This window comes from Amphiura filiformis, chromosome 5 (assembly GCF_039555335.1).
Source record: "Amphiura filiformis chromosome 5, Afil_fr2py, whole genome shotgun sequence".
NCBI classification, from domain to species: Eukaryota; Metazoa; Echinodermata; class Ophiuroidea; order Amphilepidida; family Amphiuridae; genus Amphiura; species Amphiura filiformis.
Genome location: NC_092632.1, coordinates 69384170 through 69408157, shown reverse-complemented (window position 1 = coordinate 69408157; position 23988 = coordinate 69384170). Strand labels below are relative to the sequence as shown.

At 34.9% G+C, this 23988-nt stretch overlaps 1 protein-coding gene across 1 annotated transcript in view; it reads left to right on the top strand.

The window, feature by feature from the left end:
- Positions 1-3192: 3192 nt before the first annotated feature.
- LOC140153631 (mitogen-activated protein kinase kinase kinase 10-like) overlaps positions 3193-23988 on the top strand; it is a 173390-nt gene continuing 152594 nt past the window's right edge. The window contains 3 exon segments of the mRNA XM_072176426.1: positions 3193-4016; positions 4018-4262; positions 4265-4390. Coding sequence (XP_072032527.1) covers positions 3631-4016; positions 4018-4262; positions 4265-4390 — 757 coding nt within the window. The 5' untranslated portion in view covers positions 3193-3630.

Below are 23988 nucleotides of genomic sequence, written 5' to 3'. Positions count from 1 at the left end.
TCCTTGCTCCGTGCTCCTCTCTCTCTCCCGCACTGAAAAGCAACATACACGTGCACGTAACCACAACACAATGTCTGTTGAAATCACACATAACAATGATAAAAATATACCATATCATCTTACCAATAACTTTCCGTGAGCACTTAACATCCACATATTATAAAAATAAAAATACATGAATATTTAAATATACTTCACACAATTTATAGGCCAAAATAAGATCATAGGCCCTGTACATGACATGTTTCATAATAAAGACCTAATTGATCTAAACTAGTATCTGGGTGTGACTTGCGTGAGTTCCACATAAATACTCTGATCCAAATGTTAAAGCCTCTATAATTTGACAAAATATAATTTCGTTATTAAACAAATGCTTTTAGCTGAGGCTACAATGTCTGCATATCAATAATAATCATGAATAATGTCAAAAGTCAGACAATATAAATAAACACATAATAAATTGTGAAAAGTGAGAAAGAGAGTGAGAGTATTATTTTCCAAACGAAAATAATACAACGCGAAAATATAATAATCCCTATTAATATTATACGCAACTCGCCATCTCAAATAATTAATTAAATCCAAGATCCAAAATAATATTCGGGAAAACCCGAGTAACGCAATTAGCGCATGTACATGTATATGCGCTACTCAGTAATGCGCTGTGCGGTACTACGTATACCTTTGACCTCATTGATATGCACAATCTTGTACGTCAGCCATCTCTCAAATAATGGAACCCAAATAAATCTAATTACAAAAAAATCTAAGATAGACGAACTAAATCAGTCATTTCTCTCTTTCCGCTTCACCTAGAAAATCCTGTTATATACCAACATGAGCAGCAAAGAATACTATATTGTTTAGAACATATGATTTTGAAATACGAACACGATAAAGCATGATTTTGGGGGTGAATTTGTGGCCAAAACGACAAGAAATGTGCAGAGATGCTATGCTTTCCGTATACACGCACACGGAAAATAAAACAACAAAGCATCACCCGAATTGCTCACACAAAATTGCTCAAAATACATCCTAAAATTAATTTCATGACTCCCAAATCACCTCTACGTGTTCTATACATAATAATCTAAGTTGAGTTGGAAGGATTTACTTCCTAGTATTATTTATAAGAATCAAAATAATGAAAGAATAACGAAAGAACAAGAGAAATATAATTACCTAGAACGATCATCACCGGAGTGGGGAAATTTCCACTCCAGCGAGACCGCGTGGTAAGCAGCCAATCAGCGAGGCGTATTACCAGTTAATTGATTGATTGATAATGACGTAATGCAAAACGAAAATTCGCCTTTAAAAAGGCGCACTACGTGATTTGGATAGCAAAATTAAAGGATACTACTTTATAATATTTAATATTTCGAATCCCGTCACATTATCAAAATATGTTTTATAAGGTTATGAAAACGTTTTATACTCTTAATATAACCTTTATATAACCCGACATTTAAACGTTTTCTGGCAACCTTTTATAACCTTTTGCGAATGATGTCGAAAACGTTTTGTGTTTGCTGGGTATCTAGGCCTATTATACAATTATTATATTTTCAAGTTTTTAATTTAGTTTCTAATGTTTTTGCATTGCGGCTTGAGCATCTAGGATTTATTTTTAAATCTTGCTATGTAACTCATATATTTTTGTTATATAATTATTATTCCATCCTTGTGGTTGAGAAAATAAACTCAAAATAATTCTAAAACCCATTGTCTTGTAACTATATCATAGCGCCATCTATTTATGCTATCTACCGTATAGCTTACTTTCAATGAAATGCTATAACACTTCCCTATACTTGGGGGCCCCCGGGATAAAAGCAGGGGGTGGCCAAAACGAAGGGCGGCAGAAGAAGAAGGGGCGGCAAAACGAAGAGGCGGCAGAAGAAAAAGGGCGGCAAAAAGAATTAGTAATGAAAAAGGGCGGAAAAATTAGAAAAAGTATAAAAAGTTTTGAAAAAATTGTACTAGATCTACATCAAAATGTGTTGCTTTTAGGGCGCTAGCTCTTCACTTTTTCAAACCACCGAAAAAAAATGCTGAGGAAGCCGAGGGGCGGCAAAATTGTTTTCTTCAGCCCCCGGGGTAGGAGCAGCCACGGTACGCCACTGTGCAGGGTGTGTCACACTGAGAAGAATAATATAACAAACTGATGCTTCTTGAGTTTATCTCTTTATCAACACCTTCGACCCTCTCTCTAGCTCTCCAACCTATAGGGTGAGTAAAAAAAAAAGTGCAATAGTGCGCGAGAATCCAGTTGAACTGTTCCATTGTTGAAAGTTATGCCGAACTCATCTTTTATGCAAAATTTGAGCACAATTTGCCATTAAAATTACACGTCCGACTGTTATGAAATTTTGGAAGACTCTTTTCGGAAAAACAGCTCGACAACAGCTTTCCCGTGACATTTTTACTTCAAATTGTAGTATGTTAAGGATGAACATTATATAATTCACATGTGAGCTAGTGGCTATTATTGGGTGAAGGGTTTTCCCTCCAGCCCACTAACTAGTCTATTGCTAATAGGCCTACCTACAGTACAGTGAGTGAGCTAAAGGTCAATCATCAATTGGAGCGCTGTGCACTAAATAGGAAAAACGGACACTGCATATTATGAACCCTCAAAATTCATCAAGTCGAGTTGCATATGCATATGTGGTTTTCTTCGGTTGCATGATGAATCACAAACTTCACATCAACATGCAACTTATGCAATCAGACTTTCATTTATTTTATTTAGGCCTACTACCGGTTGGTAGGCCTTATGTCTTATTTATCAACACTGATCAAAGTGGAAAAGTAAGACTTGTGTAGGGGCTAGGGCCTATGATAAATTGTCTAAGAAAGTGGAGGATAAGCCAATCATTAAAATTGTCATTAGGTATTTCTCTTGCATACATAATCATTTAAATAAAGCTATGCAGATGGGAAATCTCAGTGTTTTTATTTATTTTTTATTTATTTAAAAAATTTTTTGTTAGCATGTTTAGAGAGTTCGATACACACCCACCCCTACACCTGTCGATTGTCAATGTCGAATTGGAACGGGAAATGATCACCACACCCACCCAAAACCTGTCGCCGGCGACCATGTGCGCCCTCTCCTTAAAATGCGTAATGAGTTCCTTCGTACAGGTGTCACGGGGTCAAAGTACGTTGATGACATGGAAGATGGCCGGCGTAGTTCCGTCCGATGGAACGGCGATCGTTGCGGAATTCCATGGCAAAAATTGCACCGAACAGGACTTCGATGCATTGGGATTCTTAACACTACCAATCTTTCAAGTTTTCAGGATGCACTGGATGTTAAATATACGCGCCAGCTGTTCTAGGATTCCTTTTACGGAGCTGTAAAGTTGAGCTATTTTTTGCGAACCCGTGTACGACAACACCCGTCCCCACATTACGGTATTTCGCTTCTCACTCAGTTGTAAATAATAGATTTGGGTGCTAAAATAATTGCAGTGTTCTCAATGAAATGAAGCCAAATAACCGAACCGTACATTGTGTAAACTTCACACACGATATTCAAATTTGTATGTATTGTGATTTATGTATGTACAACTGTTCAGAAACAAAAATTGGTGAGACTGTGAGTGTTCACTTTGAATGTCCCCAGTCGGGGAGGAGGTGTACTCCTTTTCCGAGATGTCTAGCCAAGATGCTGTTAGTAGCACCTGTACCACAAAATCAACCTCCTCAGGTGCCAGTGGTGATGGCCCATTAGAGGATGCAGGAACTAGTCTTTGTACATGTATTTATGATTATGAGGCTACTGCTGAAGATGAATTAACATTACGAAGAGGGGACTTAGTGGAAGTTATATCTAAGGAGATATCGGGAGATGATGGTTGGTGGCAAGGGAAAGTGCAAGATAAAATTGGGTTTTTCCCTAGTAACTTTGTCAGTCTGCCCCATGTGTTGCTGCAGAAGAATACCAACTATGGTGTTAATGAGATCGATTACAATGATATCGCCTTGAAGGAGATAATCGGGTAGGGGATTTGGCAGGGTGTACCGAGGCACATGGAGAGGTGAAGAAGTGGCCGTGAAGGCCGCAAGAGGTGACCCGGAAGAAGATATCAGTGAGACGATTACAGATGTTTCACAAGAAGCCAAACTATTTGGCCTGCTTGATCATCCTAACATCATATCCCTGAAAGGGGCATGTTTGAAGGAACCCAATGTGTGTCTAGTCATGGAATATGCACGAGGCGGGGCGTTGAATCGAGTGATAAGCAGTAAGAGGGGCTGGCATTACCCCCTCATATTCTGGTAGATTGGGCTTATCAGATTGCATGTGGAATGAATTATCTGCACTGGGAAGCACCAATTCCACTCATTCACAGGGATCTCAAGTCAAGCAATGGTAAGTAAACTTTCATCAAATGTGCTCAAAATTATTGTTTTGCTTTCTCTAGTTTCTCTAGTACTGTCAGTACCGTGTAGATATATGTACATACATGCAAATGTGTCCACAGTGTTTATGTATGGACTATGGAACATGTACATGTACATGGTATGTTATGTACAAGACATAAATATTTACATTTTGACAAGTGAATTTGACAGCCTACAGAGGGCATTCACATCAACATTGGTTGATTGAGATTAAATGGGTATTTAACCGTATTCTAAGGGCGTGGAAAGTCGATTCGAGTTTATCGTCCCCGCCAGCGCCACTTTTTGGAAACCAAAATACCCGCATCACATTTTCAAAATGCCAAAATAATTCATTATTTTCAAAGTATCAGTGATTTCACCAGTTTTAGCAATTGGAACATATATTTTTGTTTGTAAAACATGTAAATTCATAACTTGGAAGCAAAACCAGGCTCTTTTGTAACTTTTTTAGTCCCTCTGGTCCCTACCCATATAAAAAAAACATGTTTATAAATCACATTTATGAGTTTGGCTTTAAATCAACACACATTAAGTCAATTAATGATATCTGATGAAATAATGAAAATGAAAAAGTCACCTCACCAACCTGGAAAAAAAAAGTGACGATAAACTCGGAATTGACTTTCATGCACCTAATACCGGTACATTAAGTCCCTATTTTGTGATTCCAGTATCCTTTTATTTCACAAAGAAGAAGGTAAATATTTCCAAAATTGAAGTTGATTCGAACATTGAATAAATTTGTGAGTAGCGTCTAATTAATTGTGTGTATTGCATTGTCCCAATGTCAAGTAATTTTTGCCTGTTGACGGACAGAAAATACAAATTGGATGTCTTTGACCAAATTTGGAGTGGAAGAAAACTTACAAATGTACACATGCATGTAGTAAGTTGGGGAATGAGGCCGATGCTGTGAATCATGGCGTGCCCCTTTGACAGCATTTAATGCCTGCAGTTGCTACATGAAGTTTTGAGTAAGCTGTTATGATGTTAAAAAAAATATTGAAAATTGACATTGAATTTTGAAATAAAGTTTAACAAGTTAAACTCATTTACCATTGCTGAGAATTGGACGATTCCATGTTATTGTTTACCGGGTCAGAGGTCAGTCATTGTCATGCCGATATTTTGTGTTGTTTGGCTGGACCCGGAAACCAATGGGATTTGTCGCCTTCACGGGTTTCGGGCGTGATTAATCGATGATATATTCACTGTTGGTTTGGAATCGGACACGACAACAACAAAAATCTTGTCGTGTCTGATTGCCAACATGCATGCATATTTTGCGTCCGAGTGCTTTTTAAATTTCTCTGTCTTAGGGTAATCATTGACTATGTCCATTGAAAATTGGTGTTCAACTGCTCTAACATAATGAGCACCAGTGCACCAAGTCAACAAAATAACTTTTTGAGACCTAATATAATATAATTGAAATCTGTACTTCAACACTTAAAAATCATACCAATCATGTACAGTACTCACTTTTAGCAATGTCATACTATGATTTCCCTGATTTGGTTGTAAAGTGTTAAGGGCTATTTCATTATAAATGACACGTTCACAAAATGGCTTTTATCATATCTGGTTGATATAATTAGGGTGATAATGCAGTGTTATTAACTTAATTCTAAGTATGCCACAAACTACAAGCTACATGAGCATTTTTACAGAATTCTGTCTATTTTTTTTATAAAAAATTGCCAAAAGGTACATTTTTAACCCAATTTTGGAGTCCCATTTCATTTTGCCCATGTATTCTGAATTAATTCTTTGAAAAATTAGGTACATTCTATGGCAATGTGCTTGTTGCAATGAAAATATGATATGTGTGGAACATCATGCAAGTTGAATGGTGAAAATTGGTGCAAAAATGTTAAAATTCAGAGATTCTTGCAAAATTGGCATTTTATGTTAAATAAAAAAATGAGTGTCCTCTCCAATTCATGCCTCCATTTTTGTTAACATTAAAGAGGAAATATAAACCCTTACCCTACCTGTATAATCTGTGTTATATTACCAATTGATGGGACAGGGCACTGATTGAGGAATTCATTTATTTTACATACAGTAGACCACTTGTTCTTGATACCACAGTTCCGCGTTAAAAATTTGTCCTCTCCAGAACTGAAGTTAATTACTAATTGTTGAAATAAGAAGGATTATATCATAGAATGTGAAATTTGTAGAGGAAGAGTGGTCTTCCTTCTACCAAGGTGGCACATTATTTGGTATTTGTTGCATTTTTGCAAGCCTGTATCCACGATTCTGTTTGCAATTTAACAAATGTCCTCTCCAGCACAATTATGTCATTTCCATGAATTGGTAAACAAACTAAAAAATAAAAATTTCAAAGAGCCAAACCCACAAGAAATTTTTGCATTTTATTGCAAATTATGCTTACAAACCACTTTAGTGTTCAAATTATTGTCCAGTTGTTGAGAACACATATGATATTATTCTGCATTGAATTTCGGTTAGCTAAAAATTGCAATATTCCTAATTTAACCAGAATATTAACCCTGTTTGTAGTGGATTTTAAATGCTGGGGATCTTTTATGCAATAATATTGATGCAATAATATTGATGCAGCTATTTCTAAAGTTAAAGTATGCTTTATTATGTGTTAAAAAATGTGTCCTATCCAGAACAAATGACACAGGAGGGGTCTTTTATTTTAGGTTTTCCATGACTAGTACAACAGATTGACGCAGAATACTCACTTATGCATCAGTGTAGCTATTGGGCAGGACAAAATGACTATTTCATGAATTTTTCATGTGAAGATAAAGTTTATCCTTAAAATATGTAGTAATTTTGCACCATTTATCTGGATTAGTATCAATTTACTAATTGTTTTATATTGAAACTGGCATATTTAAGACACTGAAGTGTAAAGGAACATACAACAATTATTACAGACTAAATATGAATAAGTATGAACCCAATGTTGGTTACATATACTCTTTCAAAGTTGTGTATTAAATTGTTTAAAAAATGTCCCTCCAGACGGCAGCTATGTTTTACACAGCAAAAATTCAATTTAATTTTTTTAATGGTTCCTGAGGGTTTGACGCCTAATATTTTGAGAATTATTGACACACCATCTGAACTTTGAAATGATAATGAATTTGCATGAAATAAATGAGTTTGAATTTTGACCCCTTTTGGGACTCAATGTTGTCATTTATAATGAAATAGCCCTTAAGTACTATTTAATTCAAGAACATTCATAATTTGATTACTGTATTCGCCAATATTTTTGCGTACCGGTACAGATATTTTCGCGGTTTCAAGTATCATTGACAATTTTGCGAGACTGTGTTAAATTTGCGTTTCTTGGCAACTTATAAAAAACAAAAGAAATTTCTTCATTTTAACATATTCGCAGGTTATTATTTTCGCAGGCACATATTAATCCATGAAATTCACGAAAATAAAACCACTGCAAAAATTTCAGCGTATACAGAACATTTCAACATTGTCAATGTTTCAGATAAAAATCATTGACAAATCAATGTTGGAAAAACATATTTTATTTGTTTATAAATGTACAAAAACATTGCAACGCCTTAGTTTTGAGCATGTCAACATTTGCTGATTGCTCACATTGTAAGTATTATGATAATTATGCAGCAGTAAGCAGTACAATATGTTATGAATTCATGAGCCAAAGTATTCTTGCTGACCATCTTTCATTAAAACAGCCAGATGCAGTGTGTTGCGCAGGGAAGACTGCACTTTGCAAAACTTGCAGTGGCATATTATTTAGGCTATCATCGGGTAAAAAAAATCAATTTCTATTAGGCTTGTCTTACATGTAGCTACAGAAAGTCATTAGCCTTAGTTCAAATCATCACACTCCTGAAGACATGCAAATATAGTACATGTAGAATCCAAAAGAACTCTGATCAGCTTCAGTTTTAATTCAACAGTTGATTGGCTAATCACACAATTTACATACAGGCATTTATGAGCATCCACAAAGAACAGAGCTCAAAATACAAAATAATATCATGTACAAAAATATTATGTATAGTTTGTGCATTCACGTCTACATTTTTGTAACCATGCCAGTTACAAATATACATATTAATAGCACTTGCTTTTTTTTCAATTTTCAAGTAGAACTTTTGATATTAAAGCTCACAGCAATTCATTATGATGATAAATTTGGTACCTTGAAAAGTAGCTCATTGCAGTGCCTCATCCTTTTCTTCCAAGAATGTGTTTGAAAATGATTAAAACTGCTACAATTGTCAAATTTGCGTTTGAAAAAACACAGTTCTCCCGAACACATGCACACAAAAATCCCTCCAGACAAGACCCAAATAAATTAATTTTTGCAGCCTAAATGAAAATTATAAACCTTACAATGTACAATGCACATTTGTACATATTTGTAAGCATTTGAGTTCAGTTTTAAAAAAGAACAAGGTCTTGGGTAGGATTTGAAGGTTTGGGTGTGTATATTCAAAAACCTGGGTGTGTAAACTAAAGATTTGTGTACAAAATATAGGCCATGGGCAAAAACTGGGTGTGTACAAACTACATTGTATAATTTACAAATGTAGGGGTGTACAATGTAAAACACTCCCTACACGGCTTGCTGCATAAGCCCTTAATTTTAAAGAACCCATACATCCATTGTTTTGCTCAGATGGACGAATGGCTAATGTATGTCATTGTCAACTGGCCACTTCATTTTGTTTTCATCAATATTTATAGCCATCAGGAAAGCAGCCAGCAGCAGTCAAGAGATAGCTCTAGGGAAAAACATATATCATATAAAAAACCCACACTCAAAAATGTAAACACAAAATAGCCTAATTGGACATGATCAATATTCTATCCCTAGCTTTGTCACAAACGCTGATGAAAAGCCCTCCACTTTGTTTGTACAATGTTTGCTGAACAGAAGTAGCCGATCATCATAGGGCATTGTCACAATTGCAGCTAGTATAATTTGATGGGCATTTGCATGAAACATCAACATGTACGTAGATCTGGCCCGTATGCATCGATACAGCGGATGTCAATCTGCCTGTCCGGTGTCAGTGACCAATTGGCTCGTGCCATCGTACAAATGCAATGGCATTGTCCACCTGGTCACTTTATTTATAGAAATGTGCTAAATGTAATATTTTTTTCTGTTGCAACAAGATCTCCCCTGCTGTAGTGTCAATATGCAGGTGAATGACTGCTGTGATGAGGTAGCATTTAAGTAGTGATGTATATGTTACAAATTACACAATTTTAATATGATGAAGCTGTTAATTTATTTACAGCATGTATGGCTTTATAGGATTACTGATAATGCAATTGTTGTTGAAATTGATTTTGAAAGTTAAATGGACAAACAAAACCTATAGTCAGGGGACATCCTGATGATCCTCCTTGATAGTGTGGAAAGTGAATTAGTGATGATGTTGGTTGAAAATCACTGGCATCTTCCTTTTGTGTGTTTGTTTTTATGATCTTCATTATTTTAAAATCTTTAAAAATCCTTTACCCAAATTGTTCAATAAAAAAACACGAGTACATGTATAAGGCCAAAAAAAAAAAGTTGTTTGTTTGTCCTCCACCGCCCACTCCTCAGATGAAGGCCTGACCAATTTTTTTTTTTTTTTATTATAAAAATAAGTAAAATTCAATTTTTTTTCCAGATTTGGAGTATCTCTGGACCTAGCTAAAGCTAAATCCTAAGATCTTTCATGGTTGAAAATAAAAAAAGCAACCAAATCATTAAAATACTATGACATGAACACAAATTATAACTTTACCTGCATATTAAAGAAAATAAATGTTGGTTTTTAAGTCACCATGAATGATTGTAGCTTAATGTAGCATTTAGCTCTAGCAAGGTCCAGAAATACGCCAAATCCGAAAAAAAAAATTAAAAAAAAAAAAAAAATCCGCACGTCCTCTTTCAAAGCTGTGGAGGACAAACATACAATTTTTTTTTTGGCCTAATGGAGGTAAATATGGATTTTCACATTCAAGTGCACGCAAAAGATTTTGATTTAAAAACTCTGGAGTGTTTCAGTGATTTGTTTCATTTTGGCCCGTAATGATGGTGATGGACATTGCTCATATAAAATTGTAAAAAAATAAGCAGCCACACAAAATGTGTTAGACTTAAAAGTGCTCTGGGTGCCTATGTACTTGTAATTTGTACCATGGATTGTTGCACAATAAGTTTCACAGGACGTAATATTCACAGTCACTAGACATTTCATTTTGTCAATAATCCTGCTCCAGTAATTCATTATTCATGATATAGCCATTAATATTTCAGTATTAGAGTGAACAGATGATATGATCCTGGCTAAGATTAACAGATTTAATGTGGATCTTATAGGTCTTATTTTTGACCATAATGTAGCCTTGTCTTAAACCATCTGCCAGTTGGTTTTAACTGAACTATTTTTTTGATAACTCCTGGTTCACTATAGAATTCCAATTGAATGTACGCAGCTTTCAATAGCGTGATGATTTTTTGCGTACACTGCGCGATGTACTCAAGAGCAATGAGAAGGACGAAATATTGTAGTTGGTATAAATTCACTCGGTCAAACTAAAATCCAAAATGCTGATTTACTGAACAAACCAGATAATTCTATTCAATGACATTGTGATGCAGGTATACCCAGAAAAAACAAGACTATTTAACAAGTGGGTTGTAATTGTTTCAGAAAGATGCATTGACACAGCCTTATGTATGTAAAAGTTGACTTGCTTTTGCACTTTCATCTGTTCAAGTGGTATGATATATAGTTGAATTTTAAATTTTGCAACTAAAATTAGCTCAGTAAAAGCTTTGGAAACCATGGTAACTGACAAAGCAATGTATTTATAAGTTTTCCTGGAATTTCAAATATTATTTTCATTTGAGCAATGTGATTTGTTTTATAAAAATCATCTAGTCAATGTACAGAATTGTCAGAAAGATGCGCAACTTCCATACTAATAATAAAAAATACCCAGACTATAGACCATTAACTGCTCCACAAAATTGTATGTAGACAACAAAATAAATTTATTTTTCATCAAATATTATTTTTTTGACAGCCTGGATATTGTCAAGATGAGTTCAGAGTTCTGATCTGATTTTGATTTAAGTAAAAAAATATTTTGATATGTCAGATTCTTAAAAAACATTTTGTGCTGTCCAATATCACTGATCTGAATGGTTGACTGATGTGTACCGGTACCTTGTATGTTATCACACAGTTCAGCGCACCAGGAATGTCAGGAGTGTTATTGTTTTGGGTGTAAAAAACAATTGTTTGCTGGTTTTTGATTTGCATATTTTATACAAAAGCCATTTTCTTTTTAGTGTGAACACTAAACCATGTTGGGAAGCATTTGGAATTCAAAGGGAGGGCAGACAACCATACAATGTATGTAGTCCATGTGGCGTTCAGCCGTTCACGTGTGATCAAAGGCGGTGTATCCCGTTTGAGTCCTTTATGTGTGATTCAGGTTGGGGAAGAATCTGTGGAAGAATGTGGACATGGCGCAGTCGAGTGAGGGAATAATTTAGATTTTCTGGAAGAATAGACACCCCTGCTTTCAAAACAAATACATGTAGCACCAGTTAATGGTATATCAAGCATGTAAGTCATGTCAAGATGGAAACTTTAATTATTGTACTGCATACATGTACATGTATGTACATGTACATGTAACAATGTCTTGGAAATCATTATTATGCAATGGTTGTTCATTCTGCTTGAAAATGTACAATGTACTATTGGCCAAAATCTCTAACAATTAACTCATTTGGTAACTATAACGACAGGAGTCATTAATTTTAACAGGTTGTTTTTGCATGGTAGAATAATTGAATTGCCATTACATGGTTAAATAGATGTGATATTGCCTTGACCTACGCTGTATAAAAATAAGCTCGCAAGCTATTGTTTGTTAATATACCTGTATTGTACTCAGATACCTATTGTCAGCAGTTAATATTTAGACAATTGTTAAGGTTCATCAGAGCAGGCGTAACAATCTACAGTCCTTAGGTCAAGTGTACGACAAACTTGAATGAATGGTGATTCTGTTGCTGTACTGACACCTTCATGGAAATAGAAAGATACAAAGTACACATATCATGGACTTCCTGAATGTAAAGTAGCTCTGCTATCTTCAGTAGATAGGTGGCAATACATTTGTAGAAATATGGCCTTGTCAACTTGGATTGATTTTACTGACCGCATAGTTTGTTGTACTGTGGGCCATCTTAACTTAAATTCCAATTAAATTAAATTCTGAACTAACATAATTATACAGAACTTTTTTTTCATTATTGAACATTTTTTCAACATGACTTATCTGGATGAATTCTGACAGAATAATGGCGACACACATTCGAACAAGACCGATCCTCACTAAAATGGGATCGCCGATTGGCCCACCAAATGGATGTCAATCAGAACAAAACACGCGTAGCAGCCAAATATCATCATTTTGGACCAAACCATTATTTCGGCAGGGGTAAAAAATCAGGGTTTTAACCAAGGGTTCAAAGCAATGTTTATTATAAATGAACATTAAATTTAGTCATGCTTTTTTACACGTTCAATTTCAAGGTTGTGCTACAAGTTTTTTAGAATAAAGTGACAATATTTTTATCACACATGACATTGGCCAACTGGCAATTTATTAAACATTGTCAATAATTGGCCTTGATTCATCAATTTTACCATGCCAGTATCTAGTTGGCATGGTAACTTTTATGACAAGTGGTAAACAGTGGGCAGATTTCCTGAACAGTCTTCTTGAATAGGGACTATTCTTTGACAAATTATGAATTATGATAATTTTTAAGAAGTAGTATAGTGGGATGACTTGTTTGCACACATTTTGCTGTGTAAATTATTTGAGTCATTTAGAATACTTTTCTTATGTGTTGTAATGTAAGGGTAATAGACACTTAAAGGGGCATTTTGTGATCCACATCCTCATCCCCCCACATTTCACAAAAAAAAATGAGATTTTGATACCTCGGGAAACCTCTGGCTACATAATGTTTATTAAATGTTCAAAAAAAATCTTGCAGATTAATTCGTTTAGCAAAAACATAATCAAAATCCATGTTATTTGCAACTCAACAAAAATTAGGCAGGACCGAAGAGTCTCTCAATGTTTATATCAAGAACAACCCCATCGAAAATGTAAATTGTTTTAAATATCTTGGCATTTGGTTAGACCCCTCTCTCACTTGGAGTGTTAACACCGATAAATTGGTCTCTAAAATAAACAAACGTATCGGTTTGCTTAGGCGTGTTCGCAATATCCTCCTGCAACACACACTGAATTTGCTTTTTAAATCACTTATTGTCCCTCATTTCGACTATTGTGACGTTGTATGGGGGAATGCATGCAAGACTTATCTTTCTAAAATTGACAAACTTCAAAATGCAGCTGGTAAGATAATTCTCAGTCTTCCTCGTACATGTAGGTATCCTACCAACGTTTTGCTTCGCACCCTTGGGTGGCAAAAGCTTCATGATCGTCGCTCCATTCATTTGAATGTCATGGTTTTCAAAAGTCTTACATGCAGTCTTCCTTCCAACCTGTGCAATATTTTTAATCATGTTCATAAAACCCATAACCACATGACGAGAGCATGCTCTCAGGGAAATCTGGTCCCCCCTTCATGCAAAAATAATTCTGACAAACGCAAATTTATTTCAAGAGGGGTGATGTCTTTTAATGAATTACCTCAATTAGCAAAAAATCCCCTTCCAGTAAGTCTCGGAGCATTCAAGCATATTTTATATTCATAACACCATTTTTATTCATTACTTTTCTTCGTGCAATTTTGATATTTAAAATGCTCCTTCACTATAATTATGAGCATCTAATGTAATCCCAGCTGGCATGGGTATTTAAATCTATTTTTACATAGTGTTTTTATTTTATATTGTATACATGTGCAATTCTATCTTATTATCTGTATTTCATATTTAATTTTAATGTATGTGTTTTTAAAAGATTTTGATGTATTTTGTTTGACCCCTGGGCACCCCTGAAAAACAGTGCTTGCACTGATGGGGTTTCCCCAGGCAAAAAAAGAACTAATAAAATAAAATTGTTCTGGTACACCAGAACGAAATTACAACACAGTGGCCAATGGAGCAGTGTAATTATGTACACATAATCACACATAACTCGCAAACGCTAAATTGGAATCAACTGAAATTTTGGGAATAAGCCTTTTTTGTGGATATCTACTGAAAAATGTCATAAAAGTGATGCAAGAATCACGAAATACTTAAATATATTTATACAATTGATGAACAAGCAGAGCAACTGGCATATTTGTCATAGACCAAGTCAAGGGTTTGTTAAGATTCCTGTCGTTGATCACTAAATTAGTCCTAGCAAATATGTTTTTCCCAATCCTGACTACAAATTACAATACAATGCAGCCAATTCACTTTTATACATTTATTCATTTAGGTGCATGATAAATTGTTCTCCTAGTTCCTTGATAAAAAGCGAATGTGAAATAACATGCCATCATTGGTGAAATGTAGGACAATCTTGTTACGCCCACCTCCCAATGTTGGCTTCTTCGTGTTTTCTTCTGATTCCTTAGTGGATAATAACTCTTGGTCAGCAGGCAGCCATCTTTGAAACTTAATTTGCTCTTCCTTGGTTCACCCAGCATCACCCTTAAGCTGCATCTGAGAAGAAAAAAAAAAAAAAATATCAAGATTCTTTTAACTTGTATCCAGAAGAAAAGTGAATCTTGGGGAATGTTGTCTTACAGTGTAGTGTATTTTTTCCCAAAAGAATTACATGCAAATGGTACATGTACTTGTACGGAACAAGATATCACCATGTAGGGTGCCTTCATGGTGTTTGACTAATAAAAAAAATTTCAAGCATATGAATGAAGGAACAAACAAATGTACAAAATGTATATAAAATATGCTGAATGTGAAAGTTTCCGACTGCATTCAGGGATTCTTTTTGATCATAAATACAATTTTTCTCATATAAATATTGTTTGGAAATATTACATTTTACCCAAAGGAGGCTAATCAGATTACCTATTTCTAAATTTCTATAAACAATCTGGGTGTGTGTGAATAGAATCATGTTTACTACCGAATATCCTCAAATAGTCGCCCCCACCATATTTTTCAACCAAGATGTTTCAAAGATGCTGATAGTTCCATGCTATCTTGTGTAGTAAGCTTACCAAGGTGCACACACGACCGCTAATTTTGGTGAAAATCTGGTCGTAAACTCCGAAGTGAACCGGAAGTCATCGTTCCTAACGTCATAGTTCATCATTTCAGCGTGAGTTTTAACCTTACCTAATGATATTTAATGGGAATTATAATTCTAAAAATGACCTCTAATAAACGCCCCCTTTTGGAAAATGCAACGCCCCCTAAGGGGCGAATATTCGAGGATATATGGTATATATTAAAATTATTTATGATATGTATGCTACAGATCAACATACTCAGGCTGAATTTTAATTATAAAATAGAGTTTTGATTTATCATTATATTAGGCTGGATTTTAAATATGGTAATAAAAATATATCTTTGACGATTTGTTCATCATTGCTCTAATTTTGATTTAAGGCTATATTAAATGTTACAAAACACCTGTGTCCTAGTTATTCAGTAATCTTCTTCTTTAGAAAAATAGTATCTGTGTTCTACTTTTGTTAATTGAATTAGGAGTGCACACAGTATCTAAATTAGTTTAACAATCCCAGGGAAATGTTTACAACCGAGCTGGTGCACGACACTTACGTTGTGGACCACAATGGCCTCATCCCAATGTGCACAGTTCAAAAACCTCAATTAAACAATCAGTGTGCAAAATATGACCTCAAGTTGCAGAGTATGAGTTTTTGTACCCAAATTTACAAAGGTCATTCAGTGAATGTACACATGTATTGGGCTTAAGGAACTGTGCCTTGTAAGGCTGGCATTTTCGGTCGGGTAAACGGGTACCCGCCGAGATTACATTACCCGGTTTTTTTAAAGTTTTTTATTTTTTCGGTTTTGTAGTGTCCCTGGACCTAGACCTAAATGCTAGGATCATTCATGGTTGACCTAAAAAAAAAAAAAAAAAAAAAAAAAAAAAATTCAAGATATTTTGTTATTTTAATATGAAAATTGATAATTTGTATTCATGTCATAGTCTATTAATGATTTCAAAATGCATTCAAATTCAATACATTTTGAAATCATTAATAGACTATGACATGAATACAAATTATCAATTTTCATATAAAAAATAACAAAATATCTTGAAATTTTTTTTTTTTTTTTTTTTTTTTTTTTTTTTTTTAGGTCAACCATGAATGATCCTGGCATTTAGGTCTAGGTCCAGAGCCACTACAAAACCGAAAAATAAAACTTAAAAAAAAAAAAAATTTTTTTTTTTTTTTTTTTTTTTGCATTTGGTACCGGTTACCCGCCCGAAAATTGCGGCGGGTACCCGGGTACAAAATTACCCGAAAATGCCAGGCCTAGTGCCTTGATAGATGAGTATGTTGTGGAGCCATTCACTTTCTATCTACAGTACATGTAGTCAATATTGGATAATATTTTTGCACATGGCTGATTTGATGTTATTAAAATTCAATATATTTTTAAAGTACACAATGGGTCAATTTGAGGTCATGTCTACATTTGTAGCTAATGTAAAAGTGGAAATTTTTGTGATACATTTATTTTTGTGTTTTTTGTGTTCCAAGCTGCTACTGCGAAAATAACAATATTAATGCGCGAAAATATATTCCTTTTGTATAAAGGCCAATGTAAGGAAACTTGGAATCGCAAATTAAAAAGCAAGGGAGACAGTTCAAAAATATTGGCAAAGCGCGAAAAAATTGCACAAATATTTCCACTCATGACCGAATTGATGAGAATATTGCAGGTGTTTTTTGCCTCCTTCTGCATAGCTTTTGCTCATCTGTCAACCTGTTACTAATTAATAGTGCCTCTAATATTTTTCTGGCCAATTACTGTACATTGTATATTTTATAAGCCAATTGTCCTTAAAAGTTATTTTCGCAATTTGAAATAAATGGAACATTTAGGGATTTGATAATGTATAAACATTTGTGTGTCTTTTAATTTTGCGGTTGTGGGTTGAGTCACGATATTCGGGAAAATAAAACCCACATGAAAATAACTTAATCCAGTTTGTATTAGCTTTGTTGAAATAGGACCACTTTACATTTGCAAGGAAACTATCAATTTTGTCCCAAAAAGTGCATGTATTGTAAATAATTATAAATACGGTAATTAATGCAAAGTACTGCCTTGAAATGTTTTATTTGCTAAACACTAGTGGGCACAAAATAGGTTCAGTTTGTTGGATCAACAACACATTATGGTATACATGGTATAAGGCCCCTTAGGTTTGTGCAGAAACATTTAGCTAGCTGGAAGGTATGTGATATGCAATTTGTTTTTTTCTTCAGTTAAAAAAGTTGTACGCTAATGTGAGGATTCTTTTTTGTTGCATTTTTGAATCATAAAATTATATTTGCATTTTCCACTGACAACTGAAAAATAACCCAATATAGAGAGATCGCATATATATGGATTGCAAATCACTATGTGGCAAATCAGATTTAACATAGCTATGAGAGCCAGTTTATGCGACAAATCTTTTTTTTATTGGCCTAATTCACCCAGGAATCTCACCATGTACATGATCTAGTAAACCAGAGTAGTAACAGTCATGTTGCGATAACTGATATTGGCGCTGCTGTGATGATAACTTTTCCAACAGAGTTTGAAGATTTAGTTTTGTTTTGCTCACTGGATTGATCACCCTTTGGAACACCTCAATGGGTATGGATGCATGGGCCTCAAAACAAGTTGTGAAAAGGGTATTGAAAGTGAGGCAAAGATGCAGTCAGTCTATAATGGATCAAGTGACCTATTTCTACACAAGATGGAGGCAATAGAAAATCAGTTCCAACCATCACTATGCAGATTGCTATTGGAATTGCATTGAATCTCCATTGCCTTCCGATGCAATTGGAATTTAATAGGCCATTTGTATATCACTATGGGACCACAATGGTCTCATCCAAATGGCATAGTTCAATAACCTCAATTAAACAATCATAGTGCAAAATTTGACCTCAAATTGCAGAGTATGAGTTTTTGTACCCAAATTTTTAAAAGTCATATAATGAATGTACAACTATATTGGGGTTTAAGAGCTGTGCCTTGATAGATGAGCATGTTGTGGATCCTAGTGTATAATGACTTTTTTTTCTCCATATGTCTGTGCTGCTTCTGGTTCATTATTTCACATTTTATGGAAAGAGCCAACGTTTCATTTCGTGCAACCATAGCCAAAAAAATTTAGATGTCCAATACTTGAAAAGAGCGATACTGACAGTAACAGGTTACGGAGGGAAGTTTGGTTTATAAGAAATAAATTGAAAATGGGGGATAGATTCACAGCACTGGCGAGGGATTTTTATATCAAAGTTGAATTGTGACATTTGAGTCTGTTTGAGTTTGAATTGTTGAATGATACCATTTCTTATTAGTGAATTATTAAAGTCCACATTTGTGGATTGATGGGTGCTGGATTTCAGGAAAATTGTATCTTTCTGTGCCATTGCTCTTTTTGAGGATGGATGTAATATATTACTGAGTGATGATTATGAAGAAAAATAAACAAAATTTAGGAAAAAAATTGGAATTATAATGTTTTTCCCAGTATAAGCTGTCGAATTTTTTTTATAGATTTAAGCTGCAACATAAAAACTAAGATATAAATGGGGAGGTCAATTGACTTTATCAAATCATAGACGATGATGTATGATCAAATGTAGACTAAAACCATTCTGAATCATAATGATGATGATGCATTCACTAATTTCACTTAGTACGATAATTAGTAGTGGATCCAGGATCGATGGAGTTGGGTACAACCACACGTATGAGCCTAACAGTGACAGAATAGTTTGCACCAACCATCTTAGAACTGTCCACAGCCCCCTTATCATGTTCATGTACAGGCTATTTACAAAGTGTAGGCATTTTAAATGAAGCATAATACAATTTTAGTTCTACATGACTCTGTATAGAAAACAAAATTATGTGGGAAAATAACTACTTGTGTAATCATGGTATTTTCTGAGCCTGGCAAATGAGTGAATGGTGCATCAGAGCGTAACCCTAATTTGGAATTGAAGTTGAAAAATGTGTCATAATAAAAATAGCGACAAGGCACATATCCACTCAATTAAGAGCGCTCAAGGCACTAAAACAAAAACCAAAAACTGAACAATAGACAAAGAAAACTGGAAGTAAAATAAGACACAAAAAGTGTCAAAGTGCATTTAAAATAAACAACGGCACTCTCAATGCCACCATGGCCAAAGATGTTTTAAATCTGTTCAGATTGAAGATGAAGCAGAATTTACTAATAACTAAATGTATGTAAAATATTAGCCTTAAATAATTTAGGAAGGCAAATACTATTACGAGGAATGTTGAGTCTTGCTATAGGGAAGCATCAGCATACACCTGCAATTCCAGTGTGTGTTCCGTTTCACAAGAACTCATCGAGACCAGACACTGTGGCTCCTATAGGTTTGTTTTTACCAATCCGAAATGCGATAGTGTATGTGCAGTGTTTCTTCGTATATATGGCAAGTTGACTTACGTGTACGGTTTTGCTGGGATAGCTTGAAGTTTGTTTCATAATTATAATTATAGAGCTATACCCGTATGCATAAATGATTATTAAGCTCAATATGCCCGTATCTGACTATGGGATATAGGCCTAATGCTATAGGGACTTTTATTGAGACCGATTCCTCCAATTTACTGTACCAAGTTTAAGCCCAATCCAGCTGATAGGATACTGTTTCACCCCATGACCTTTGACTGCAGATAACCTGTTGGATGACCTGTGACCTCAGATGACATTACTTTATTACTGGTAGTTAATTAAATTAATTAATTTATATATTGTCTCGTTTTACTGACTACTCTTTCTTTCTTTCTCCCTTCAAAACCCACAGTGGGAGACATTGGCTTATTAATATAGATTTTACCAAGTTCAAGTACATACATGTATCAGAATGCATCAGAGCTATAGAACACAGGCAGCAAGTGCAATTGTTTATACCATGGTCACTGACTTGGGCACTGTGGATTTTGACAATTCACATTTTCGCGGATTTTGAGCCCAATCCTTTACCGATCTCAACCAAATGTGATCCCGTATTCAACCGAAAGACACTCCCCATATTTTCCTTGATCTCCCGTATAAATTACAGCCCAATCGGACCAAGTTTAAAATTTGACCTTTGACCTCCGATTTCAACCGAAGGTAGCATAGGACACTCCCCATATTTTCCTTGATCTCCCATATGAATTACAGCCCAATCGGACCAAGTTTAAAATTTGACCTTTGACCTTCGACCTCCGATTTCGACCGAAGGTAGCTAAGGACACTCCCCGTATTTTCCTTGATCTCCCGTATGAATTACAGCCCAATCGGACCAAGTTAAAAATTTGACCTTTGACCTTCGACCTCCGATTTCGACTGAAGGTAGCTTACGACACTCCCCGTATTTTTCTCCATCCCCTGTGCGAATTTGGCGAGGCTCGGATCAAAACTGACGGAGCCTTTGACACACACACATACACGCACGCACGCACGCACACAACATTAGGCAAATTATAGTAAGATTATATGTCTTGTGTATTTTTATATATCTCAAGGGTAATAGGTGCTATAGCGTGATGAGATTTTAATAGTGTACATTTGTTTTGTTTATTATTTAATAATAAATATACGAGGGGGTATCAAAAAGTTTTTGACATCACTCAGAAGGAAAAGAGCTATATTGATGAAATTTTGCCAGTGTAATCACTGGTCCTTATGTACATTATGGTCCAAAAATGGTCTCATTAGTATGTTTACTTTCTTTACAGGTGGTGCTAGATGGGTAGTAGGCGCATAACCTTTTCATGATAAGATCCTCCACTTTCTTGAGTTTTTTCACTGTGGCCACATCATCCGTAAGTGATGGACGTCCACTTCTTGGCTTATCTGTGAGGGACATGTGACCAGTTTGGAAATTCCTTTTCCAAAAAGCAACAGTGACATATGATGGGCAATCATCACCGTAGATAGCTTTTATTTCATCATAGATTTTCTGAGCATTGTAGGCCTAACCTGTCAAATGCAGGAACTGAATCATGCTGCATGCCACAATTTTCACCATCTTGTAGGTTATGCGCCTACTGCCCATCTAGCGCCACCTGTAAAGAAAGTAAACATACTAATGAGACCATAATGTACATAAGGACCAGTGATTACACTGGCAAAATTTCATCAATATAGCTCTTTTCCTTCTGGGTGATGTCAAAACTTTTGGATACCCCCTCGTATTTGCATACCAGCAGGCTCTGAAATAAGAAGCGCTGGACCAGGGGCTACTTTGCAAAAAAAAAAAAAAAAAAAAAAATAGCCCTGGTTCACTAAGTTTTACAGGGAACCAGGGGCTATTTTCAATGAACCAGTGGCTATTTTGAAAGCACATAATAACTGATGTTCGACAATGTTTTGATAAATGCCTTAATAACCAGGCAGAGAATGCAAGAAATAACCTAAATTCTATGAACAAAATGCACACTTCTGATTAATAGTCAAAATGACCATTAGGGCCAGGGGGCCAGTTTAAACAAAATATGTGGCCCTTGGTCACAGGTATTTACTTGAGAACCAGGGGCCTTTTGGGGCTTTACAGGAGCCAAAATACCACTGGCCCCCACTTATTTCCCAGCCTGCATACCAGAATCTTTGCTACTCATCATCTACACTGTTGACATGCAGACCCAACAGAAAACCTTTGTATTTACTATTTATTAGCAGCTGTAATTCAGTATTATTAGTAAATAGTATTACTATGGCAACAGCATCTAGGCTTAGGCTATAATTATTTAACATCTGTCACAAGCTTCATGCATTTTATTCTAATTACTTTGTAATTTCAGATGTAGGTCTAGGCCTACTGTAAACCACATGCATAATATTTGCATAATTAGATTAAAAATTGCAAGTATTAAATTGATGATAAAGAGTATAGATTCTGAAAAGACACTAAGCGTTAAGGGCTCAGATAGCGACATTTTCATTTTTTGTGGGACCTGAGAGCACATCCGGCATATCAAATTGCATTTTTAAAACAAGGAATGTCCTGATATCATATAATTTAGATTTTTTTGAAATTCGCGATATAATACACATTTTATGGCAAATGATTAAAAACTGATATTTTTGAAATTTCCTCAAAGTAAATTGTATAAATCTAATGATATGTACTTTAAGTGTATATAGCTGGGATGAAAAGCTGACAATCAATTGAAAATATTGACCTTTCGGCAGCATTTTACCCTAATAAATTCCATCCGGCATGGTTGCATAGGTTTTGAAATAGAGCCAAAATTTCCGGTTTTTGACCAAACTCACTGTACCTTAAAAACTACATACATTAAAATATACCACTATGAAAAGTTGACAAGAAAAGTAAGAATACAAACAAACAAACAAACAAATAAAACAGCAAGCATAACAGGTATGATAGGGAGTGTATTCTGTCACGGAGAGTGATCAAATCAGAATAGGATTTATTGATTACCCAGGATTGGTTTCTGACTGATTTATCAAGCATGACTATTGATTAATTGAACAATTAATTTAGCTAAATATGGACATAAGCTGATTATGACTACACATTTATATTGTAGCCCTACAAGGCTACATTAATAAATTCTTTGTCAATTATTTGAAGCATTTATTTAAAATTATTAAAATCATTTTGTGAATACAATTAGATTTGTAGAGGACAATTAAATAAAGTATCATTTGGGTGACTAAAAGTCAAGGCAGAGCAAGAACTGCCACTCATTTGACCCACTTGTTTATTTTAGTGAATTGTATCAGGCCCATTGTTTATTTATTGTTTTGTAGTGAATTGTATCAGGAATTTAAAACATTATGTATGCCAATATATATGTCAGTGACAGTGGAACCTTGTGTAAAACTGAGGCAAAAATATTAGTTATTTTTTCGTCTCAGGTGTAAAATGGCATTATGAGGCCGAAAAAGAATTAATGTTTGGTAATCATTCCCTCCCGCCTCAATTTCTGGAATTTGTCTGATTTTTTTAATAAAGATTTTTCAAAAATTTAAGAACTCCAAAAAATAAGCTTATTAGAGAACACGGATCACTGCCAATTCTTTTTGTGATACTGTAGGGGTTTTGGGTTTGTCCTCAGAATCTCACATTTGAAAAAAAGAAAAGAAGGGTCTCCTCCTGTCCTGCACTGTTGGAAAAGACGAAAAACTACCATTACTAACAATGCTAATTTTACATTGAAGAGAGAAAAAAAACTTCCCTCCTTCATCAATTTATGAAAATCCTCCGGACGAGAACCAAAACATAAATTTTATACGGCCTGATGTTATATTTTTACATTTCACTATTATTGTGCACTTTTAAATATTTATTTTATTATTCTAGTATCC